Here is a 21,370-nt window from a genome sequence, read left to right as displayed (position 1 = left end):
AGAGAGAGAGAGAGAGAGAGAGAGAGAGAGAATGAGAATGAAAATGCATAGTGTAGTCTAGATGAAAATACTGGTTTAAAAACAAAACAAGCTGTGTGACTGCTGTATTTGGTGCAGCTGTTTCTGAGGAGGTGACAAGTTTCTATAGACATGCACACAAATGTTCCACTTTAGTGCTCAGATTTTAAAATAGGTTCAATCCATAGAAAAGAAAGAATGTGCCTAATATCCAGCTTGATGACCAGCTGAGGAGTATTTTATGCTTATATCCATCTTGAGAATTTAAAAATATATCCCACTTAGTGATGTTTTAATGAGATGATGAGGGCCTTTTTCCTGATGACTTTCATTTTCCATCAGACTAAAAGGACATTACCTGAAAAATCTTAACAGAGAAGAAGAATACAGAAATGTCCAGTGGATTTTCTTCAATGTCTTCCTGAGACACAAAGACAAGGAGACCTTGCCCACCATTTGGAATTTTTTTTTTTGGTAAACACTCCATGTTTTCCAATATTCTCTTAGAAGGCATTTATTTGAAAGACTGAGGGAAAGATTTACAGTTCCTTAGGTGCTCTCTCTCTCTCTGGTGGATTTATGTGAAGACATTGAGAAAGTTGTATGCCATAGAATTGAGTCGATGTAATGCTAAGTGTGACCATTACAGAGGCGACCTACATCTATGACATCCAGAAGCACATTGCATTCCCAAATTCTCATTTGCCGAAAGAGGAGCTACATAGAAAACTTGGACAACAGTCAACAAATAAAAATAAAATCAAATTTCATGTTGTTAAAAAGGTACAGAAACTTAATGATTCTTCTCATACCACCAGGACAAAATGTAAATGCATCAATTGGTAAGTCAAGATTCAATGTAGTGCTCAGATCAACAACAAAGGACAGTGAAGTTAATCAGACACTATAAATGGCCTTACTTTTGACGGTGGCTGTGCGGGTACAGTTATAGAGAATTGCGAGTTCTCCAAAGACTTTGCCTGGTCCCATAGTGCACAGCTTCACCCCCTCTTTGGTAACTTCAACCTTTCCATCTGTGGAGAGAAGAAAACAAAAGCAATGGTCAAAAGTGAACTCCACTAATTATGTGTCTCTCTTATGTAGGACATCAAATATACTCGAAGTACTTTGCAGCTATGTGGAGTGCTGACCCTGTAGTCAGGTGGATTTGAGTTGAAATTCAGCCTTAAACACTTACTAGCTATGTGATCCTAGGTGACCAAGTCACTTAACCCTGTTTGCCTCAGTTTCCTCATCCATAACATGAGCTGAAGAAGGACATGGTCAACCACTCCTATATCCTTGTGAAGAAAACCCCAAACGAGGTCATGGGAATTTGGAAACAACTGAAGAATGATTGAATAACAAGCTGGCCTTAAAAACATAGAAATGTTTCCTTTCAACAAATATGGTGAATGGCACATTAATTCTTAATTTTCTTTATTTTTTTTTAAAAAAATCAAAGTTAAAATATAAATGTGAGAAACTTTTAAGAGGCAGCCACTGGACCATTTCTGGCCTCTGGCTTTTTGCATGAGCAATCCTCCATGTGTAGAGTGCTGTCCCTCATTACTTTCACTTTTCAGAATCTCTAGCTTCTGTCCAAGGACAGCTCAGAGACACCACCTCCTGCAGAAGGCCTTCCCTGGTCAGATCAGGTGTTAGCACTCTCTCTCTACAAGTATTTTGTAAAGCTTTGGTGTCTTTTGTGACCCCACCAAAATATGCACATGCTCTTTCCCCAATGGAAAGGAAGCTCCTTCTGGGAAAGAAGGAGTGTGCATTTTTTTTGTACTCCCCAAAATTAGAAGAGTGCCTTGCACAGAGTTGTGACTGTAAATATTTGTTAAGTAGAATAGAGCAAAGTGAAATTGAAACTGACTTTGACTGAGAAGATGAGTGTCTAAATCCTGGCTTAGCCACTAATTAGCTAGATTACCTCTGGCAAATCATTTCACCTCAATAAACCTCAGTTTCTCCTTCTATAATATGGGCATAATAATGACTGTACTGCCTAGATCATAAAATTACTATGAAAAAAAATTCAAATCCTGAAAGTGCTATTGAAAAGGAAAGCTATTTCTGTTATGGAGGAAATGACAGTGAAAATGTTTAGTATAGTACTTAAAGGAAGAACCTGGGGAGAGATTTTTAGAAGCAAAAGAAAAAATGTTTCTTTCCATCAGTGGTAGAATGGCTAAGCAAAATTGCATATATTGATACAAAATAAAATTGTTAAAATGCAGTTAGAAATGAGTCTGAAAAATTCCAAGGAATGTCTGAAGACTCTCCTGAAGTGATACAGTTTATTAAATGGAAGCAGAAAAATGGACACAGTCACGCTCTTAAGAGGCAAGAGCTCAAATGATTGGGCATAGTCTTGGAGACAGGAGAACCTGGATTCAAGTCCTACCCCTGATGCATGTTGGTTTGTGACCAAGGCCAAATTCCGTGACCCTTCCGTGTTCTTAGGCAACTCTTGGAAATGGCAAGTTACAGCTGAATTGTTGAACTTCCTGGGAGTCAGTCAGTCGATAAACATTGAGTAGGCATCTACTGTGTGCCAAGCATCGTGCCAAGTGATGAGGATGCAAAGAAAGGCAAAAGGCAGCTCCCGCCCTCAAAGATCTTGCAAGCCAATGGGGAAGGTAACATGCCAATGCCTATAGAAGAATGAGTCACCTACAGGACAAATTGAATGAAAGGAAGAGGAATCCAAACCCTTGTGTGAGTATGATAACCAGCCTTGGTCCCAGAAGAGTGATAATGATGCATACATCCTTCCACTCAGAGAAGGTTGTATGTGCTGCCAGATTAATGTTGTTTGATTAACAGTTTTTCTTTGTCCTAACTGCAGTGCTGGGAAGGTAGACGGGGGTTAGTATAATCCATGACCTTCATGAAAAAGGAGAAGGACAGCCAGGAAGAAACAATTTGAATATTGTGGAAACAATCAGGATAACCCAGGATCTGGCAGCTTCTACACCGAGGGATCGAAGGGCTTGGAATGTGACATTACAGAGGTCAAAGGAGCTGGGATTAAAACCAAGAGTCACCTACCCAGCAAAACTGAGTATCATGTTTCAGGGGAAAATATGGTCATTCAGTGGAATAGAGGACTTTCAAGCATTCTTGCTGAAAAAACCAGAGTTGAATAGAAAATTTGGCATTCAGATACAAGAAGCAAGAGAAGCATGAGAAGGTAAACAGGGAAAAGAAATCATAAAGTTGAACTATTAACATTCCTACATGGAAAAACAATAATTGTAACTGATAAAACTTTTCTCAGTAGTTGAAGGGAATATATATATGTCTATATATGAGGGTTTATGGGCATATGTTTACAGGTATACATAGAGGGCACAGGACCAATTTAACAGGAAGGGATGATACTTAAAAGGTGAAATTAAGAGGCGAGAGGGGAACATAATAAGAGGAGATGGGGAGAGATAGAATGGGGTAAACTATCTCATATAGAAGAGGCAAGAGAAAATGATCACAATGGAGGGGAAGAATAGGAAGGCAAAAGGGAATGGGTAAACCTTATTCCCATTGAATTTGGTTCAGGGAGGGAATGAAATACACACTAAATAGGGTATCTCACCCTACAGGAGAGTAGGGGACAAGGGGATGACAGGAGGGATGATGGAGGGAAGGCTGGGGGGGGAGGGAAGTTGGAAGCACCCACTTTTGAAAAGGGATGGGATCAAAGTAGAGAACAGAACAAGTGGGAGGTGGGATAGGAGGGAGGGAAATATAGTCAGTCTTTTACAATACATCTACTATGTTATTGTTTTGCATTAGCCACACATGTACAACCTATACTGAACTGCTTGTCCCCCCAGTGGGGGTGGGTGACAAGGGAAGAAAGGAATTAATGTGGAAATCAAAGTTTTAAAATCAAATGCCTATATATATATATATATATCATTATTATTAATACTATTTTACATGTTATTGGGAAATAAGATATACAGGCCACTGGGGCATAGAGATTCACTGGAAAAGTCAAAAGGGGTATGGGAGAAAATATGGGAGAGAGCAGATTGGAGGAGGGGATATCCTGTGGGACTGCTATTTTGGGGTGGTGGGTAGGGGAAAAACGGGGAGAAAATTTGTAACTCAAAATCTTGCAGAAATGAATGATGTAAATCAGAAGTTAATAAAGCATTTGGGGAAAAAAAAAAAGAAGGAATCAATAAAATGTATTTTCTTAAATGAACTTCATTTCCCCCAAATGCATCCCAGTTATCTCCAATAGAAAGTAAGAGGGTTGGCCCAGAAGACCACTAAAATCCTCTCTAGCTATAGATTTTATAGTTATATAACTTCTCTATATGCAAACTTTATGGATTTAAATTTTAAATACAGGACTCTGAAAAATGAAACTGAGTCAGTGGGCATTGTATCTGAAAACTTGCTCCTGAGGAACTCTGGGCATGAATAAGGAAGGCCACTGGAGCAGAAAAGGCAGCCACAAGGAGCCCCCAACCCGCCTTCCTTGCCTCTATAGCACCTCTTTTCTCAGCATTTATCTGACTTGGACAAGCCTGTTCTTTTACCATGCTATAGAAAACCAAGGGTCTATAAGGAACAGTACAAAAGAGAAGACAGGAGGGAAAATCTGCTTCACAGTAAACATGGATAGCTTTCCAAAAACCTGAGAATGAAGTGCTGAAGGAAAGTATGGATGGGGGAGAGAGGGCAGCAGAAACACAGCCTAAGGAAAAACACACCATTGCCTTAAAGGAAGGAAAAAAAAGATACATGAGGGAAAATGGGGGGAAAACGCTATTTAAAAATGAATGAAACTCCAACTGTTTAATTCAAAAGAGTCACTCATTCTTGGATGTAAGGAGGGAAGAGTTATGAAAGCATGCAACTTAGACTCAGTTCTGTTTTAATAGCAATTAAAGGCAACATGACTGCAAAGCACATGGATATTCAAATCAACAAACCCTTAAAAAGTGCTGACTATATTCAGGGTACCAGGATTCCTGTTGAATGAGATCATAGATGTGAGAGCAGAAGAGGTGCTTAAAGACTGATAAGTTCTCTTCAAGATGGAAGTATATGAGTCCATGAGAGAATCCATTTATGATGAGGAGAAATGTCTACATCCCTCTTCTTGGTAGTGTAGTGGTTAGAAAATTGAGATTCTAGCCAGGACTTGAATTTTGATTCTGAATCAGATGAGTTATGTGACTCTGGACAAGTCATTTCCTAGTCCATTCCCCTGTCATGCCTTCTCTACATGGACCATTATTCTGCCTTTCCACATCATCTCTCAAGCCGGAATGTGCTCCCTAAATTCACTAGGTGAGCTTTTGCATTATATTCCCAGGTTTCAGCCCTCCAGGCAGTTGCCACTGCCCACCCCCAAAAAATATTTAAGAGTTCCTCTTTGCATATTGTCTCCCCACCTCCATTAATATGTAAGCTCACTAATATGTAACCCTCATAACACGTAAGCTCTTTGAGGATTTAGACTCTTCCTTCCTAGTATTTCTATCCCTAGCAATTAGCTGAATGCTCAGCATACAGTAAGCATTTACTAAATGCTCCTTGTATCTTCTATTTCTCAATGTAATCAGTGAGTCAGCCAGCAAACATTTATGAAGGACCTCCTATACGCCAGGACAGTGTGCTAAAGGCTAGAGACACAAATACAAAAAGAGATGTAATCCCTAATCTCAAACACTCTCATCCTGAGTTCCCTCCCCTGAAGAATGGTACTAATAACATGACACCTACTTCAGAGTTGTGGTGACTCCCAGATCATAAAATGTCTGTAAAGCACTTTGTAGAAAAGACTGTGTTCCAAAAATGTGATTGTTGTTATTAAGGGGCATCTTTGAATTGCAGTTGTTTGTGTGTGAATTACTCCTCTAGATCTTCTGATCTCTCCAAGCAAGTGAGTAAAAAAAATGCCTTGTGAACACTAGGCACCTAATGAACATTTTTTTGGACTAGATTATATTTAAAGGATCCTAAGATCTAAGGCTGAGAGTTGGACTAGACTTCAGAGAACTCCCTCTCTGAATTTTATAACTAAGGAAAGTGAGGCCAGAGGAGGTTGAGATTTGCCCAGGATTAGATAATTTAGTTATGATCAAAAGTGGGATTTGAACCCAGGGTCTCTGACTCTAGAAAAACATTCTTTCATCTTCCCCATGTGGAATGGAATTAAAAGGTTTCCTGGATATTTTGGGGGGGGATGTAAATTGTACCAGGAGGGAAGAGTTGCACTGGATGCCTCTGAGGCTCCTTCCAACCCTGGGATTCCAAGACTGGGTTACTGAAAGGAAAGCAAGCTCACAAGATACAGTGATAATCCTTGGTGATTCATAGACATAATGTCCCCTGGGAATGAATCTTATAAAAAGAAATTACCTCAAGAGGATGGGGATGGGGTTATCTATTGTTTTTACTTATCCTTGAAATCACTTCTATCCATTAGCATTAAGCCTAGAAGGTATTTGCTAAAGGTTTATCTGATTTTTTTTTTAAAATCTCCATTAATAAGAAAGCTAATGGCAGTTCAAAGTAAGAAAATTGTAGTTTGGGAAAAAAAAGAACTAGGCAGTAAAAGATACTCAGTGAGGTAACTGGCACTGAATGATCAAGAGTTGAACAGATAATTTAATTGGTTTAATTAAGTCAAATTTATTCAACTTAGCTCTGTTATTTCAATAACTCATAAGCACCTTTAATTAGCCCAAATAACAAATGGTTATTATTGGAGTTCCTTGGAGACAGCCCCAAATTCGAGGAGTTCCTTTTACTCCTGGAAAGTCAGCTCCTAATGTGTCCATTTGGAGGTTTTCTGGATCTGCTTTTGACTTGGGGGAGCTTTGGGAAGGCAGAGAAAGGATAACGTTATCCAGGTAGAGACACGCTATTGAAAGGGAGATTGTCACTTCTACTCTGTTTACAGGGAGAAGACATCTCAGGTCTCCTGTGACTCCCAAGACTTCAGGGAAAGAAAATCCAAAGTTCCTAAGACTTTATAAAAGGTATGTCCTCATCCAGGTCACTCAGCCTCATTTTGGGTTTGCAAAGGTTCAATACTCTATCCTTGTCATCTGCCTACGATTTGATGTGAGAGGTTTCCTTGGTAATCCTATATACCTTGCTTTCTTCATTAAAAAGTCTTCTGAGAAAGGGTCCGTGGGTCTCACCAGGCTGCTCAGGGGGCCATGACACACAAAAAGGTTGATCTAATCCATGTTTGATCTAGTTCCCCATCTCTGACTGTCATTTGAGGGAGAGGGGATTTTTTTTAAATCAAGAACTGGAACTTTCAAGTCAAACTCAGATTCATTATTCCCCCACCCCCACCCCAAATCCTTAATCCTTCTCCAAAATTCTACTTTAATAAGAATAATAACAAGAGGTCATAGTTAAGGTTTTCAATGTGCTTCACATAAATTATTTCATCTGATCCTCACAGTCACCCTATGAGGTAGGTAGGTATTGTCACTTATCCCATGCTAGACCTGAGTAAATGGAGCCCAAGAGAGTCAATATAACAGACTTAGGGACAAACAGCTAGTACAGGGATGGGAAACATGAGGCCTCAAGGCCACATGTGGTCCTCTATGTCCTCAAGTGTGGCCCTTTGACTCAAAAACCTGGATATTTGCAATAACTGCTGAGGGATCTGTCTACCTCACATCTCTCCATACCCTCATTCAATTCTCCACTCAGCACAGGTCTGACTTCTCTTGCTGTCAAATCAGCCTTAAGCCCTTCAGGAATTTTAGGAATCTCTTACAGCCCTTCCCCCTTCTTCACTTTGGCATTTGCCAAAAAAGGATAGGTACATTTGGATTGGTTATCCCCTGTTTCCTTGTTCTTTATCATTGGAGGAGATTTTGTGCTCAGATTGTAAGCCTGCCTCCCAGCCAATGGGAGAAGGGACAGCAGTGGGAGGGGGCTTGACTGCATTAGGGTATAAATTCTTGTTCCATCTCTGTAACATGCCTCATTCTACTGGATCATACTGGTGGAAGGGATTCCCTCTTCTGGAGAGAACTGAATATCACACTCCCACTGAAACACCAGTGGCTCCCTATTTCCTCCAAGAGCAAATACAAAATGTTGTTTGGCATTGGAAGCTCTTCATAACCTAAACCTTTCCCACCTTTTAGGTCTTCTTATACCTTACTCCCTATCACATACTTTTTGATCCAGGGACAATGTCCTCCTTGCTGTTCCTTGCTCAAGATACTTCATCTCTCAACTCTGCATTTTCTCAGGATCTCCTCCATACCTGGAATGCTCTTCCTTCCTCATCTCTGCTTAATGGCTTTCCTTTCATTTAAGTCTGAACTAAAATCTCATCTTCTGAAGGAAACCCTTCCCAGCCCCTTTTAATTCTAATGCCTTCTTTCCCTCCCTTGTTTCCCATGATTCTCATGTAGATTGTACATGTAATTTGATTGCTTTCTGTCTCCCCCATTAGATTATGAGCTCCTTGAAGGCAGGAACTTTCTTTTGGCTTTCTCTGCATCTCCAACACTTAGCATATTCCCTGGTACAAGGCAGATGGTCTTTATTGACGGATTGATTATTGGGATATCTAGATTAGTTAAACACAAATCTCATCTCTTGTTGAAAAAGACAATAAAATGTGATAGTTCCATTGATACTGGATTTATAAGAGTATTTTTATATCCAAAGGTCAACAAAATCTGATGCAAAGCTAAAGCACGAAATATCCACATCTAATATACTTCCAGACTGATTAAAGATTACTGGAGAGAAATAGAATGCTTAACTTGGAAAAGGATAGAGAGGAGGGGACGAGATAACTAACAGCACTCAAATATTTGAAAGACTGTCAAAGAGGAAAGATGATGTAGTTCTGCTTAGGCCCAGAGGGCAGAAACAGGAGCCATGGAGGTGAAGAAGAAGATAGAGGTTTAATGCAAAGGGAAACTTTCTAACAATGGGAACTGCCCAAGTGGGAACTGGGTTACTTTGGATGGTGGTAGGTTTAGCCTTCAAGAAGGTAATATAGTGTAGGTGATGGAGATCTGGACTTGGAATCAGATAGACCTGGATTGAAATCCTGCCTTTGCCACTTACTAGCCATGACATTGGCTAAATCACATGACTTTTCTTTGGTTTCCTCATCTGTACAATAAGTGGGTTAGACATGATGGGTTCTCAGGTTCCTTCTAAATTGATGATCTTACGAGACTTCATATCAACGGTTGGAAGACTACCTCCTGAGAATTTTGTAAAGAGGATTCTAGGTTAAGTAGAGGAGGAATGAGATGATCACTGAGACCCCTTCCAATTTATGAGTCTCTTGATTTTATCTGAGAGGCTTACCAAAGCCTGCCCACTTTAAGGTTGAAATCAACTAGCCCACAAAAATCCTTACCCTACCATATTATTTTGGTTCCTATGATAAAACAGTTGGAAAAAATATAACATTTGTTTACATGACAGTCTTCCAAGGCACACATACTCATGGATAGAAAAAAGTCAGAACTCAATCCATCTAGAGTGACAGTTTCCCCAGTGATTTCACTGCCACAGAATAATTGGTCTGGTTTTGTGACAGTGTCTGAAACCATTTATCTTTCCAATCCAAAAGGGTCAGGGTTACTCCCAAGTCCCCATAAATGAAAATGAGGGTTGGGGCTCTCTCCATCATTTCTAGACTATTTGATATGTATTTTTTAAAAACACTCTTTGACTCAGCTAAAATGGCATAGGAGGATTTTAAAGCACAATCTCGTCTGCACATACTTAAGGGATGCTGAGAAGGGCTGTGGTGTTCCTTCCTCAGAACAAAAGGCAAATAAATACTGTTTCCCCCAAACTAAAGAGTTCAACAAGAAAGTAAAAAGAAAGAGCTTGGAAACTAATTGCAGGTTCTTATTTCATTTGAATTTAATCAGTAAACAAGAATTTGCTAAACTATATATGCTATATGAATGTATGTATGAGTGTACATAGACACATACACACACACACACAAACATATAGCCAGAATTATGCCAGGAGCTAGGGCTACACAGATAAATAATTAAACAGTTCCTGCCCTCAGAGAGCTTACATTCTATCAGAAACAATGCACACATTTAAAATTGTGAACAAAATATATATGTACGATTAATTCATACTAGTTTAGGGAGGAATGGAAATAGAAATGGGGGGATGACAAAAGATTTCAGTATAGAAGGTGGAATCGGAACTCAGTTTTGAAGGAACAAGGGATTCTAAGAGTTGGATATGAGGATGGGATGCATTCTGGATATGGGGTCAGCCTGTGCAAAGGCTTAGTGATGGCAGATAGAGGGAGATGTGTGAATAACAGTAAGAAGCTCACTTGGACTGAAGCAGAATGTGCGCATGTGCAATTCAACTAAAAAATTGCGAGGCAGCTGGGAACACTGAACACTGAGATCTGGCCTGAGTCAGAAAGACTTCAGTTTTCACCTCTCTTTATACTTGCTAACTGGGTGATGGGAGTCAAGCCACTGAACTTGTGCCTCAGCTTCCTCTCCTGTAAAATGAGGATAATAATAGCACCTGCTCCCTGGGCTGCTGAGAGGATGAAATGAGATCATGCTTACAAGGCACTTGGCAAATCTTAGCTCTAGCTAGCTAGCTCTATTCATTACTCCTTAAAATAATAAGCAGTATTACTGTCAGTTAGGCAATAAACATTTGACCCCCAAATTCTAGGCCCTCTTCTAAGTGCTTGGCATTCAAAGAAAAGTAAAAAACAGTTCTTGCCCTCAAGAAACTCATCATCTAATGGAAGAGACAAGATAAATGAAACAAATAAGCTATATAAATGAATGTCTAATGTATGCACGTTGTAGGTACTTGGGATTCAAGGATAGGAAGGAAACATTTCCTGCCCTTAACAAGCTTATATTTTTATGCTTGGAGTACTTCAACATGCAAACAGTTAAAGAAATATAAAATAATTCAAAGTAATCTCAAGAGGCAGAATGTAAACAAATGGGGACACCTGAGATGTCTCCCTGTATGCACTCAATAACATCTTGAATGCTGCCTAGAAGGAAGCCCAGGATTCCAAGAGACAGAGGGGGAGAGACTCAACAGTAGGAATTCTCATGCTCATTGCATTGAGGTTTTTAAAAGCAATAAAGCTCTATGTGACAGACACATATTTGGGAAGAGAAAATGTTGTGGGTCACTGGTGGTTGAAAATTGGTCTTGAAAACTGAGAAAATGTCAACTCTCTTGAACCCCTCTGCTATTTAGAAATCCCATATCTATGTCCCAGTTCATCAGCCTCAGGGCTTCTCTTTGGATGCCCCATTGCCAGACTTTGAAGACCTCAGTCCCTAGAGGGGAGGCAGCCTGTCATCAAAGATGGAGAGGTGCCATGTTAGATCCCATGGATTATAGAGTAAGACAAAAATTAAAGCCTTTCAGCAGGACTGAGACTAAAAAGCTTACACATGTTCTTTCCAATTCCCACATATTTTATTCATTAGGAAGCACAGAAGAAAAAGGTTTTCTCTGTGATAATACCACCCTGAAGGAAGAAATGTGACCAAAGAAGTATATAGTGCAACTCCATATCTGCCAATTGGTCAATAAAATTTTATTAAGAGCCTACTGTGTGCTCTCTTGCATGTGTCTATTAGGACCCCAGAAACTAATGATGTCATGACCTTTCTATTTTTTGTTAAGCAATTGGGGTTAAGTAACTTGCCTGAGGTTATATGACCTTTCTATTTTTATGAGCTATGATTCCAGCCAAGAGCTCAAAAAACTGAAAAGTGAATATCTGAAGCATAATCATCTTATCAGCTTGTGGGGGGTGGGGAAGATGTCCTCCACTAATACAAATTACAGCCCATTGATGGATTATTTAAAGTATAATAATATCATAAATAACCTTGATAGAATCTATGATATTTTGCAAAATCCTTTTATACATTTTGGCCATATGACCTCCCTGGGAAGTAGGTGCTATTGTTTTTTTTCCCATTTTAAAGATAAGAAAACTGAGGCTTATTGAAGTTATGTGACTTGCCCAAGGTCACAGGTAATAAGTACTTGGGGCAAGATATGAATTCAGATCTTCCTGACTCCAAGGCCAACTATCTATCCACTGGGTCACACTAGTTCCTTTACCATACATTATATAGCCCCAAAGTCTTAGTGCAGTTTTAAGCTTTAAAAACTTAAAATGATCTCAGACATCTACTCATGAATGCACAGACTTTAAGTAGAAAGCAAGGCAAATTAGATCCATAATGCAAGGAGGCAAAGGTAGCCCCAACACTTGATGAGGTGGAACCTGGGACTAGAATAGAATGTTTGAGTTTTAATTAAACTTTAGAAGCTTAAAACTGCTCTAGGACTTTTGGGACATCCTGTATAGTCTCGTGGGATCTTATGCATTATCCTCAAGAGGATTTTAAATGAAAAAGGAAGGGAATGAGAAAACTTCCAGATAATACAGTGAAGAAAGTCCGAGAAACTCTCCATGATTACTCACAGGTGACAAAATCCAGGAAAACAGAAGACCCAACAAAATGGAGTCTCACATATCTACTCACAAAGGCATAGACTCTAAGTAAAAAGCAAAACAAATAAGATGCCTGATGCAAAGAGGCAAAGGTATGCCCTGAACTTGATGAGATAGAACCTAGGTTGTTCGGTTGTTTTAGTCATTTCCAACTCTTTGTGACCCCATGTGGGGTTCTCTTAGAAAAGATACTGGAATGGTTTGCCATTTCCTTCCCCAGCTCATTTTACAGCTGAGGAAACTGAGGCAAACAGGGTGAAATGAATTGCCCAGGGTCACACAGATAGTAAATGTCTGAGACCAGAATTGTACTCAGGACTGACTCCAGGTCTGTCACTCTATGCACTTTACCACCTAGTTGCCTCCTTGGAACCTGGAACTAGAATAGAAATCTTGAATTTTAATTAATAAGCCATGTGTTCATAATTTTTTAAAAAAATATACAAATTGTCAAAAGTACCAAAGTTCCTAAATGGGCATGGGAGGAGGCATACATGGTAAAAATCTCAGAAACAAAGACACATGCAGGTCTCAAAATTCAGCAAACACTGAGAAGATCTTTGAGGAGCATTTTATATTATTCCACCTTCCACCAGGGTTGGAGTTCTTAATACCAATTCTTTTCACCACAGGGGAAATATTTAAATGCTTGTCCCCAAATGTCCACGCCTTGATGGTACAAAATAGCCCTGTGGATTTTGCATGGTGGACTTGGCTCCACGTGGAGGCCTATTCTAGACATGGAAGAATTTTGTGGCCTAGAAGCATCAGAGACATTAAGAGACCTGTGAGTCTTCTCCAAACATACTAGGCCTTAGTGGTCTGAAGTGCCTTTTTCTATAAATATCCAAATCCAGCAATTAGCGACTTTTGAATTTTAATGAATAGGCCATCTGTTCATTCAAATTAAGAAAACAAAAATTTTCTACAAATCATCTCCTTGATGAGCTGTCCCTTGTGACTATCTTTGCCTCACTGCTTTCTGTTATATTTAACTTCCCCCTGACACATTGCGCAATGTATAGGATGGCTACAAACCAGCATGGGACATGATGGGGCCGCGTTGTTTTTGTTTCCATCTCTCTTTCTTGCCGTCATTGTGGTGTCTGTTCTTCTGACAAGTTAGATTTGTATTGACCAAAATCTCATCTCAATTAACATCATTTTAACAAATGTCCATTAGAAATTCATGACTAGTTCTATAGCTTAAAAAACAAGCCATAGCATTTCCCCCTGCACATGCCCCTCATTTACTCCAAATCACCAGGTTCTTAATTGTTTTAATCCACTTCTTAGAGGATATCTCCATGATGCTCTGCTTCAGGATTTGGTTTTTAGCACAAGCTCATCTTCTATTCCCTCTGCTCATTTCTTCCTCTTCTCACTTTCTACGACTATCATTCTTTTCTTCCAGTGTTTCATCAGCCCATCCTTTTCCACTCAGAGCATCTTCACCCTGATTTCATGGTCAGCCAGTCTTCATATCATCCTCATACTTTTGCCAGATAAAATTTCCCCACCATAGATCTCAACAAGGAGAGATGGTATGGCATGGTGGATAGTGGGTCAGGTTTTAAGTCAAAGTCCTGAGTTCAAGTGTTCTCCATACATAATGGCCGGGCAAGAGACCTTTGGCAAGTCCTTTAATTTCCCAGTGCCCCCAAACAGATTTTAAGACTATACATTGCATAGGAGCCCCTGATCTAGGTCACTGGTGGGGAGTTTCCACACTAGAAGTACCCAGAAATGAAATTACAGTTCTGGACTTCAACCCCAATTTTTTTTTAAAGGCTTTAAAGAGCATTGTTTGGCTCCAGCTAAATTTGTTTGCTTAATGGCAATGAGTATGCAAAGTTCCTTTACTCTCCAATTCATTTTTTGAAGATCATTGGAGGATTTTCTTTGTGCACTGTGCCTTGTAAAATGAGCTGTACATTGGTGAATCTTTATAAATAAAACATAAAGGCAGGAAGATTTGACAGAATACTCTCCCTGTGTATGAGCAGATGAAGCTTTCAACAACCTAATTAAAAAATGAAAATACTATTACAATTTCACATTATGTCTAAGATATGAGACTAGTACTGCTGGATAAGGCAATTAGAGGAGAAACCCTACAATGCAGCCTTTCGGGAAGGAATTGGAGAGATGAGGAACTGCTGAGAGATGAGGGCCAGCCACAGGCTTTACCCATGGGCTTCAAGTTGGTCTGAACCAGCAGAAACAATTGGGCTCTGAGAATTCCGGGGAGGACAGCTGTGTAGTAAACAGCAAAGGCCTCACTAACATTAGAGCCCTAGTGCTGGCCCTGTGAACCTCTGGCCAAGTGCCTTTGTCTCTTTGGGTCTCAGTTTCCTCACATGTAATGAAGGGGATAGAAAGGTACCATTTAAGGCTCCTTCCAGCTCTATATCCCATGATTCTCCATGCTAATCTGAACTCTGGAGATGTTGCTGCAAAGCTAAAGATACCTAAAATTCTGATGGGCAGTTCTCAGGGCCACAGCCCTCAGTCCCATGTGTTGGGAAAAACAGAGTAGTTCCTAAAGACTACTTACTAAGTATAAGAATGACTGCACTCTGAGTCAGTGAAGGGAGGGAGCACATCAATACAATCATAGAACCTTGAGTATTCACATGGAAGTTTGGGCAAAATAAAACACTGTAGAAACCTAGAGTTGCAAAGACCTAAAGGGAGCCTCGAACATTCCCAAAGCACGAGGAAGCGTCTCAAACCTACGGCCCTTCTCCATGGCCTCTGACTCCAATTTCTTCTCCTCTGTCTGTATCCTCTTCTAATTCCATCTCCTCTTTCTCATTCTCTCCTTCCCTGTCCCTTACAGCTTCTCTTTCCTATCATGGGAGGATAGGATCATGGGAGGAGAAAGGCAAAGAAGAAGACAATGAGAAGGGAAACAAGAGGGAGAAGGGAGGAGAGAGGGAGAGAGATAAAAAAGGAAAACAGGGAGAGCAGATAGAGACAAAGACAGACAAAGCTGGTGAGAAGCAGGAATGAGGGGGAAGCTGACACCAAGGGCTGTCTGGGGCTATGCTGGGCTTGATTGTTTGTGAAAAGCCATCTCTACTTCCACCCTGGAATGAGCTGGCATCTGCTTTGGGCATATTTTGCAAATGCTCAGATATATACATGACATGTTCACATGTTACTTCCCCTGACAATTTAAGTTCCTCAAGGCGGCTCTGGGATGATTTTTGTCTTCCTCCTTCCAGAGCCCAGAACAGTGCTTGGTGCACTGCAGGCATTTAAGAAATACTGATTTGTTCTTGCTCAGTCACATCCAACACCTTGTGACCTCATTTGGGGTTTTCTTAGCAAAGATACTGAACTGGTTTGCCTTTTCCTTCTCCACTCATTGTACAGAAGGGGAAACTGGGGCAAACAGGGAGGAGTAACTTGCTTAGGGTCACACAGCTACTAAAGTGGTGAGGCCAGATTTGAATTCAGGAAGATGAGTCTTTCTGACTCCAGCCCCAGCACTCTATCCACTGAGACCTGGCTGCTCTAAACAGCGATTACTTGGCTGTTTGTAGTATTTCTTACAACAAAGCTTTGTAAACTGTGATGTGTCATGTGACTTGCAAGTCACACTACTATTCTTGTTATTTTGAAAAATTATATCCTTGGAGACAAATTCTTCAAAATGGCACAGTAACGAAAGCACCAGACCTGGAGTCAGGAGGACCTGAGTTCAAATTTGACCTCAGACACTTGATCACACTTACCAGCTGTGGGACAGTGGGCAAGTCACTTAACCCCCATTACCTTGTCTTACCCCTTCCCAAAAAAAAGTATTTTTTCATTGGCAGTTAATGCATACTTCTCTCATGGGCTGGGTTGTATGGTCTAATCATTCAGATGTGGAAGATAAGTGTGGAGTCACCTTTTCATGTATGTGCAGGATGCATCTTTATTTAATTACAAAAGATGACTCAACACTATTCCCAGGAGTCCCTGATCTTACCAGGTGCTGAAAATGGTTATGACAGTGATTAGATTTTCTTCTATATTCAGAAATATGTTCAGAATAAAAATGCTGGAATTTTGCCATTTATTGATACAATAGGGAAATTACACTAGGAAATTTTTATTTACTGGAAAAGATATTACTGTACTCCATAAAGATCTGCCCCAAAATACAAAACAAAACTTTAAAGAACACGAAGGTGTGTTTCATACCTAAGCACAGTGACTATAAATCGAACAAATTAAAAATTAACTAGCATTGCTGTTAGTTGAATTACCCACTGCTTCCTGAATCCAATATCAGAAATTTAACAAATCTTATGTATTGTTCTCATTGGTTGGCTAGAATTTTTACAGGTGATTAAATAAACAGTAGAGAGGAAATGTGATATGGTGGATAGAGAGACACAAAGCAGACATGGGCAGGGATGGGGGGCGAGGAAGACTCCCCGGAGAATAAGGCCCTGAAGCTCATTCCAAGAGTTAACAAGGAGGAGGAAATGGACGCTGGTCATACAACATGCCCTTTCTATAGAAGGGGATGGTCTTGTTCAGAAAAGAGCGAGATAGAGAGTTTGCCTGGAACACAGAACATGTGAAGGTGGGTAATAAGAATTAAGGTTGGAAAGGAAGGTAGGAGCCAAACTGAGAAGCCTTTGAATATCAGCCTGAGACAGGAAGGGATAAGGACTTGCTATATGATTTTTTGGCTATAGGAAACTACCAAGTGAGGAAACTCTCTAATAATAAGCATTTTATCCACCAACTTTGCTTTAGAGAACTCCCTGAAGGACTGGGAAATGAAATGCCCTGTATGGGGTCACATAGCCAGCGTGGGTCAGAAGCACGTTGAATCTAGGACTTCCTGACTTCAAGGTCACCTAGACAACATGATTCTTTGGATTGAGAGGTAATACTTGTAAATGTAATTTTGAGTTTTATTGTGTGACCATGGGTTGTCACAGTCCTATGCTATTAAAAGAAAGTGAGGAAGAGAACCATTATGATGCATAGATTCTCTTCAGTGGCCTCGTGGCAATACAGGAACAAAAGTGGGCAGCCATGTTCGCATTGTGATGTGCATCACAGAAGGGAAAGCAACACTGCCAAGATCCTGCATCCATTGGGACATGTGCATATGGCGCCATGGAATCTTAGACAATTAGAAACAGAAGAGACTCTGAAGGCAATTAAGTCTAACCCCTCATTTTACAGATGTGACATCTGCATTTCAGAGAGAAATGAGTTATCCAAGGTAATGACTTATCCAAGGTCACATATCAGTATTGGAGCCTAGGTCTTCTGACACCATATCTTGGCCTTCTTATAGAAAATCTGCACATTCAAAGAATATCTGGTTTAATTCATGCACCCAAAAGAATGAGGTCCCTGAGTACAGGGTATTCTGAAAAGAGCTATTTCAGGTTTTCCAGCATTCATTAAGTCAGTTTTGGAAGAGTGCATTAATATGTGGACCATCACATTAAGCTAGTACTGTATCCTGGATTTCACCTGATAGTAATATTAGAAGACTATTAAAGGGAGAAACTGATCCGGATGTTGGTTTCTATAAGGTCTAGAAGATATTCCCCAATTCTATAAGGAATAGCTTTAAGGACAAAGCTAGATTGAGACTACCTGAAGTCTTCATGATGGAGAGAATATGGGAGCTTGACTGGCAGAAGAGGAATTAGGTTGAGGAGTCAGGGATGGGAAGGAGAGTGGGAGAACAATTCCTTGGAGTTAAGGAATTCCTGAGCTGGATGGACTCTTAGAGAGCTTCTCATTAACAAATGATGACATAACTAAGTTATGAAAGACCAGAGAAACCAGGTAGTCCAATTCATTCATTTTACAGATAAGGAAAGTAGGACCCAAAGACTTGCCCAGGGTCCTATAGCTAATTAGGAGAGTACCAAGTCTAGAATCAAGGCCTATCTCTTCCCACCTGCCCCACAAAGCTTTTTTGGAGGTAGTCTCTATTAGCCATAAAGAACCACCGAAATGGAAGTCAATATTTTTCTGACTTGTCATATCTTATATATTGATTTTTCAGAAATAAAATGGGAGAGAGTTAAGAGTTCAAGCAGGAATGTGAGCATGAGGTTAAAAGTATACCACAGCTCCCAAGAAGATGGAGATGTGGAGGTTAAAAAATAAATAAAATGAACCCTTCAGAATAACAAGAGAAATTCCAAAAGGCATAAAAGGGAGCATCCAGGGTATATTAAAAGAAAAAAAAAAGAATCTAAAGATAACAAAAAACCTTTAAAAACACAAAACTTAAAAACATAAAAACAAACACTTGGCACACAGAGGCTCTCATAGGTAATTCTCTAAGGAGGAAAGATAGGGAGAGAAGACCAAAAATCCTGGGATTTGCATTCGTTGGTTGATCATGATATTCATCAACTTGACTCCTAGGCTCCATGATGCCACCGTGGTAGTGAAAACTGGTGAATATCCTTATATCCAATTGTACTGTGCAACTCAGAGGTAAGCCACAAGAAAGGGACCAGGCTCTTATGATTCAGTGTGTATCTGCTCCCTCTTCTCATGAAACTGCAATTCTGTTTCCATTAATACCAATGATATAAGTTAGAACAGAGGCACAAAAAATGGCATGAAAGATGGGGCACCCCACTGGTCCATCCCACCATGTAATAAATATCAGTTAATAGCACCAAGGGAAGTCATGGTGTTCTCCCTGCTGTCAGCCTCAAATGCTTATAGACCGAGTCCCCAAACATACGCAGTTGTTGCTGCTGCTGCTGTGTTTTCTCTTAAGCCTATTTCTATTTCTAGCCCATGGCACCCTTTGGAGAAATGAGCTCCATATCCATGGTCATGAGTAGCATTTCTCATCTGTGAAATGGCAGTGATAACATGGTCTCCTGTTCCTCCCTGAGTTGTGGGGATGAAATAAGATACAGTAATGTGTACAGGCACTGTGTCAACCTTCAGGCATTATTTAGTTTTCTATATTTTATAATTCCTTCTTTTAAGTTTCAAGGGATTCCAAGATTTGAGGAATTAGGGAACAAGCACAGGCCCATCCGCAGTCCTGATCATGTCCTCTTCTCCACCTGGTGGCATAAGCAGGAAGAGAGTTGGACTTGATTTAGAAGTCGGCAGCTCAAATGCTACTCTGGACACTTCTGAGGTTTGTGACCCTAGGGAAATCACTTAATATCTTTGACTTCCATGAGTAAAATCAGATGATTAGTATTTATCCTACATAAGCCAAGGGGTTGTTGGGAAGAAAACTCGATAAACATCCAAGCGCCAATGAGAAGTACATTGTTACTATTATAACTATTAATTACTATGACTATGACTTTACCAATACCGCTAGTACAATGGCTACTGCTACCATTACTGCCGCTGGTGTTACTGTTACTATCATACTTTTACTATTACTATTTTTCTTTCTTTTTGGAGGGCAATTGGGGTTAAGTGACTTGCCCAAGGTCACATGGCTAGTTGTTTGTGTGTGTGTGTGTGTTTTAAGTGTCTGAGGCCAGGTTTGAACTCGGGTCCTCCTGACTCCAGGGCCCATGCTCTATTCACTGCGCCACCTAGCCGCCCCTTTACTATTACTATTGTTACTGTGACTAGTACTCTCACTATTAATAACAATGGTCACAATCATAATTTTGTCAGGTTTTTTTTTAACTCAACAACAGAAAACTCAAATATTTTTTTCTCTCATTTGGAATGGTCCCTGCCCTCTCTTCTCCATCCCTTGAACAATTTTAGTGATCCTTCTCTGATCTCAATTTTCTCTAGTTTTAGAAAGACTTCATAAGTTATAACAGCCAGAATTTGTTAGCAGGAAACGATAGTGTACAAGTGAGAGTTTTCGTTTGTTTGTTTGTTTTATTTCCAATTTCCTTCCTGATGAGACCACATATTGTTGACTTTTTTCTTCATAGTAACATTATGGTCTCATGGAATAATCCACAATGCCAGCCAAGACCATGTCCTTGAAGTTCCTGGGGAATTTGGGGCTTAGAATTTAGAGATGGAAGGGAAGCTGAGAGATCACTTAGGTACAGAAACGCGAACTTTCTGAGTTGGAAGAACATTCCCATGCCATCTAGTTCAAACTGTACCTGAATTCCTTTCCCAATATAACTGCCCAGAGCCTGTTTCTGGCCATTCTCTCCTCAGAGAAATCCCAGAAATATCACATCATCCTCCCCCCAGCCAGCCCAGTCCACATAGGAATAATTCCCATTGTTAGGATATTTTCTTAATATGAAATCTAAATTTATGTTCATGTAGCTTCTACACATCAGTCTTAGCTATGCCCTCTGAGGTCAAGAAACAAAAAGTCTAATTTTTCTTTGATGAAACATCCCTTCTTATACCCCAAACCCCTTTAAAAGCAGCTATCATGAACACCTCAATTCATATTACATCTTCTTTAAGTTAACTATCTCAGGTTCAATCCATTGACTCACATGGCTGGTCTTGAAGCCTTTCACAATCCTAATTCCCTTCTTCTGCACAGTTTTCTGCTATTCTAGCTCCTGCTAGAACTTCCATTTAAAGAAGGTATCTCTTCATTTCCAGACCCAGCCTCCTCAGGACTTCAGCATCTTGCTCCTGTGCTAGTTACCTTCCCCTCTTTCCAATATCCTTTTGTGCGTTGTTTTGTGTCATTGGATGGCAAGTGCATTGAGGGCTGGAAATATATGTCTTTGACTCTTTTTTTTTTTTTTTTATTCCCAGCTCTTGAAACAGTGGCAGGCTCTCATCTCCTCTTCTCTCATCTCGTCTCCTTTCTCTCTCTCTCTCTCTCTCTCTCTCTCTCTCTCTCTCTCTCTC

General features: G+C 40.1%; 1 protein-coding gene across 2 annotated transcripts in view; it reads right to left on the bottom strand.

Annotated features, from left to right (window-relative positions):
* PRKG1 (protein kinase cGMP-dependent 1) overlaps positions 1-21,370 on the bottom strand; it is a 1,429,727-nt gene that overhangs the window by 884,936 nt on the left and 523,421 nt on the right. For both annotated transcript variants that reach the window (XM_069101811.1, XM_069101810.1), the window contains exon 3: positions 939-1,052. In XM_069101811.1, the coding sequence (XP_068957912.1) occupies positions 939-1,052 (114 nt within the window). The remainder of the gene's footprint in view (positions 1-938; positions 1,053-21,370) is intronic.

The sequence above is a fragment of the Petaurus breviceps genome, unplaced genomic scaffold (genome assembly GCF_028583685.1).
Source record: "Petaurus breviceps papuanus isolate PSGF00001 unplaced genomic scaffold, PetGlider_PUasm1.0 490, whole genome shotgun sequence".
Lineage (NCBI taxonomy): Eukaryota > Metazoa > Chordata > Mammalia > Diprotodontia > Petauridae > Petaurus > Petaurus breviceps.
The sequence above is the reverse complement of the archived record's forward strand: the minus strand, read 5'-3'. Positions and strand labels throughout refer to the sequence as shown.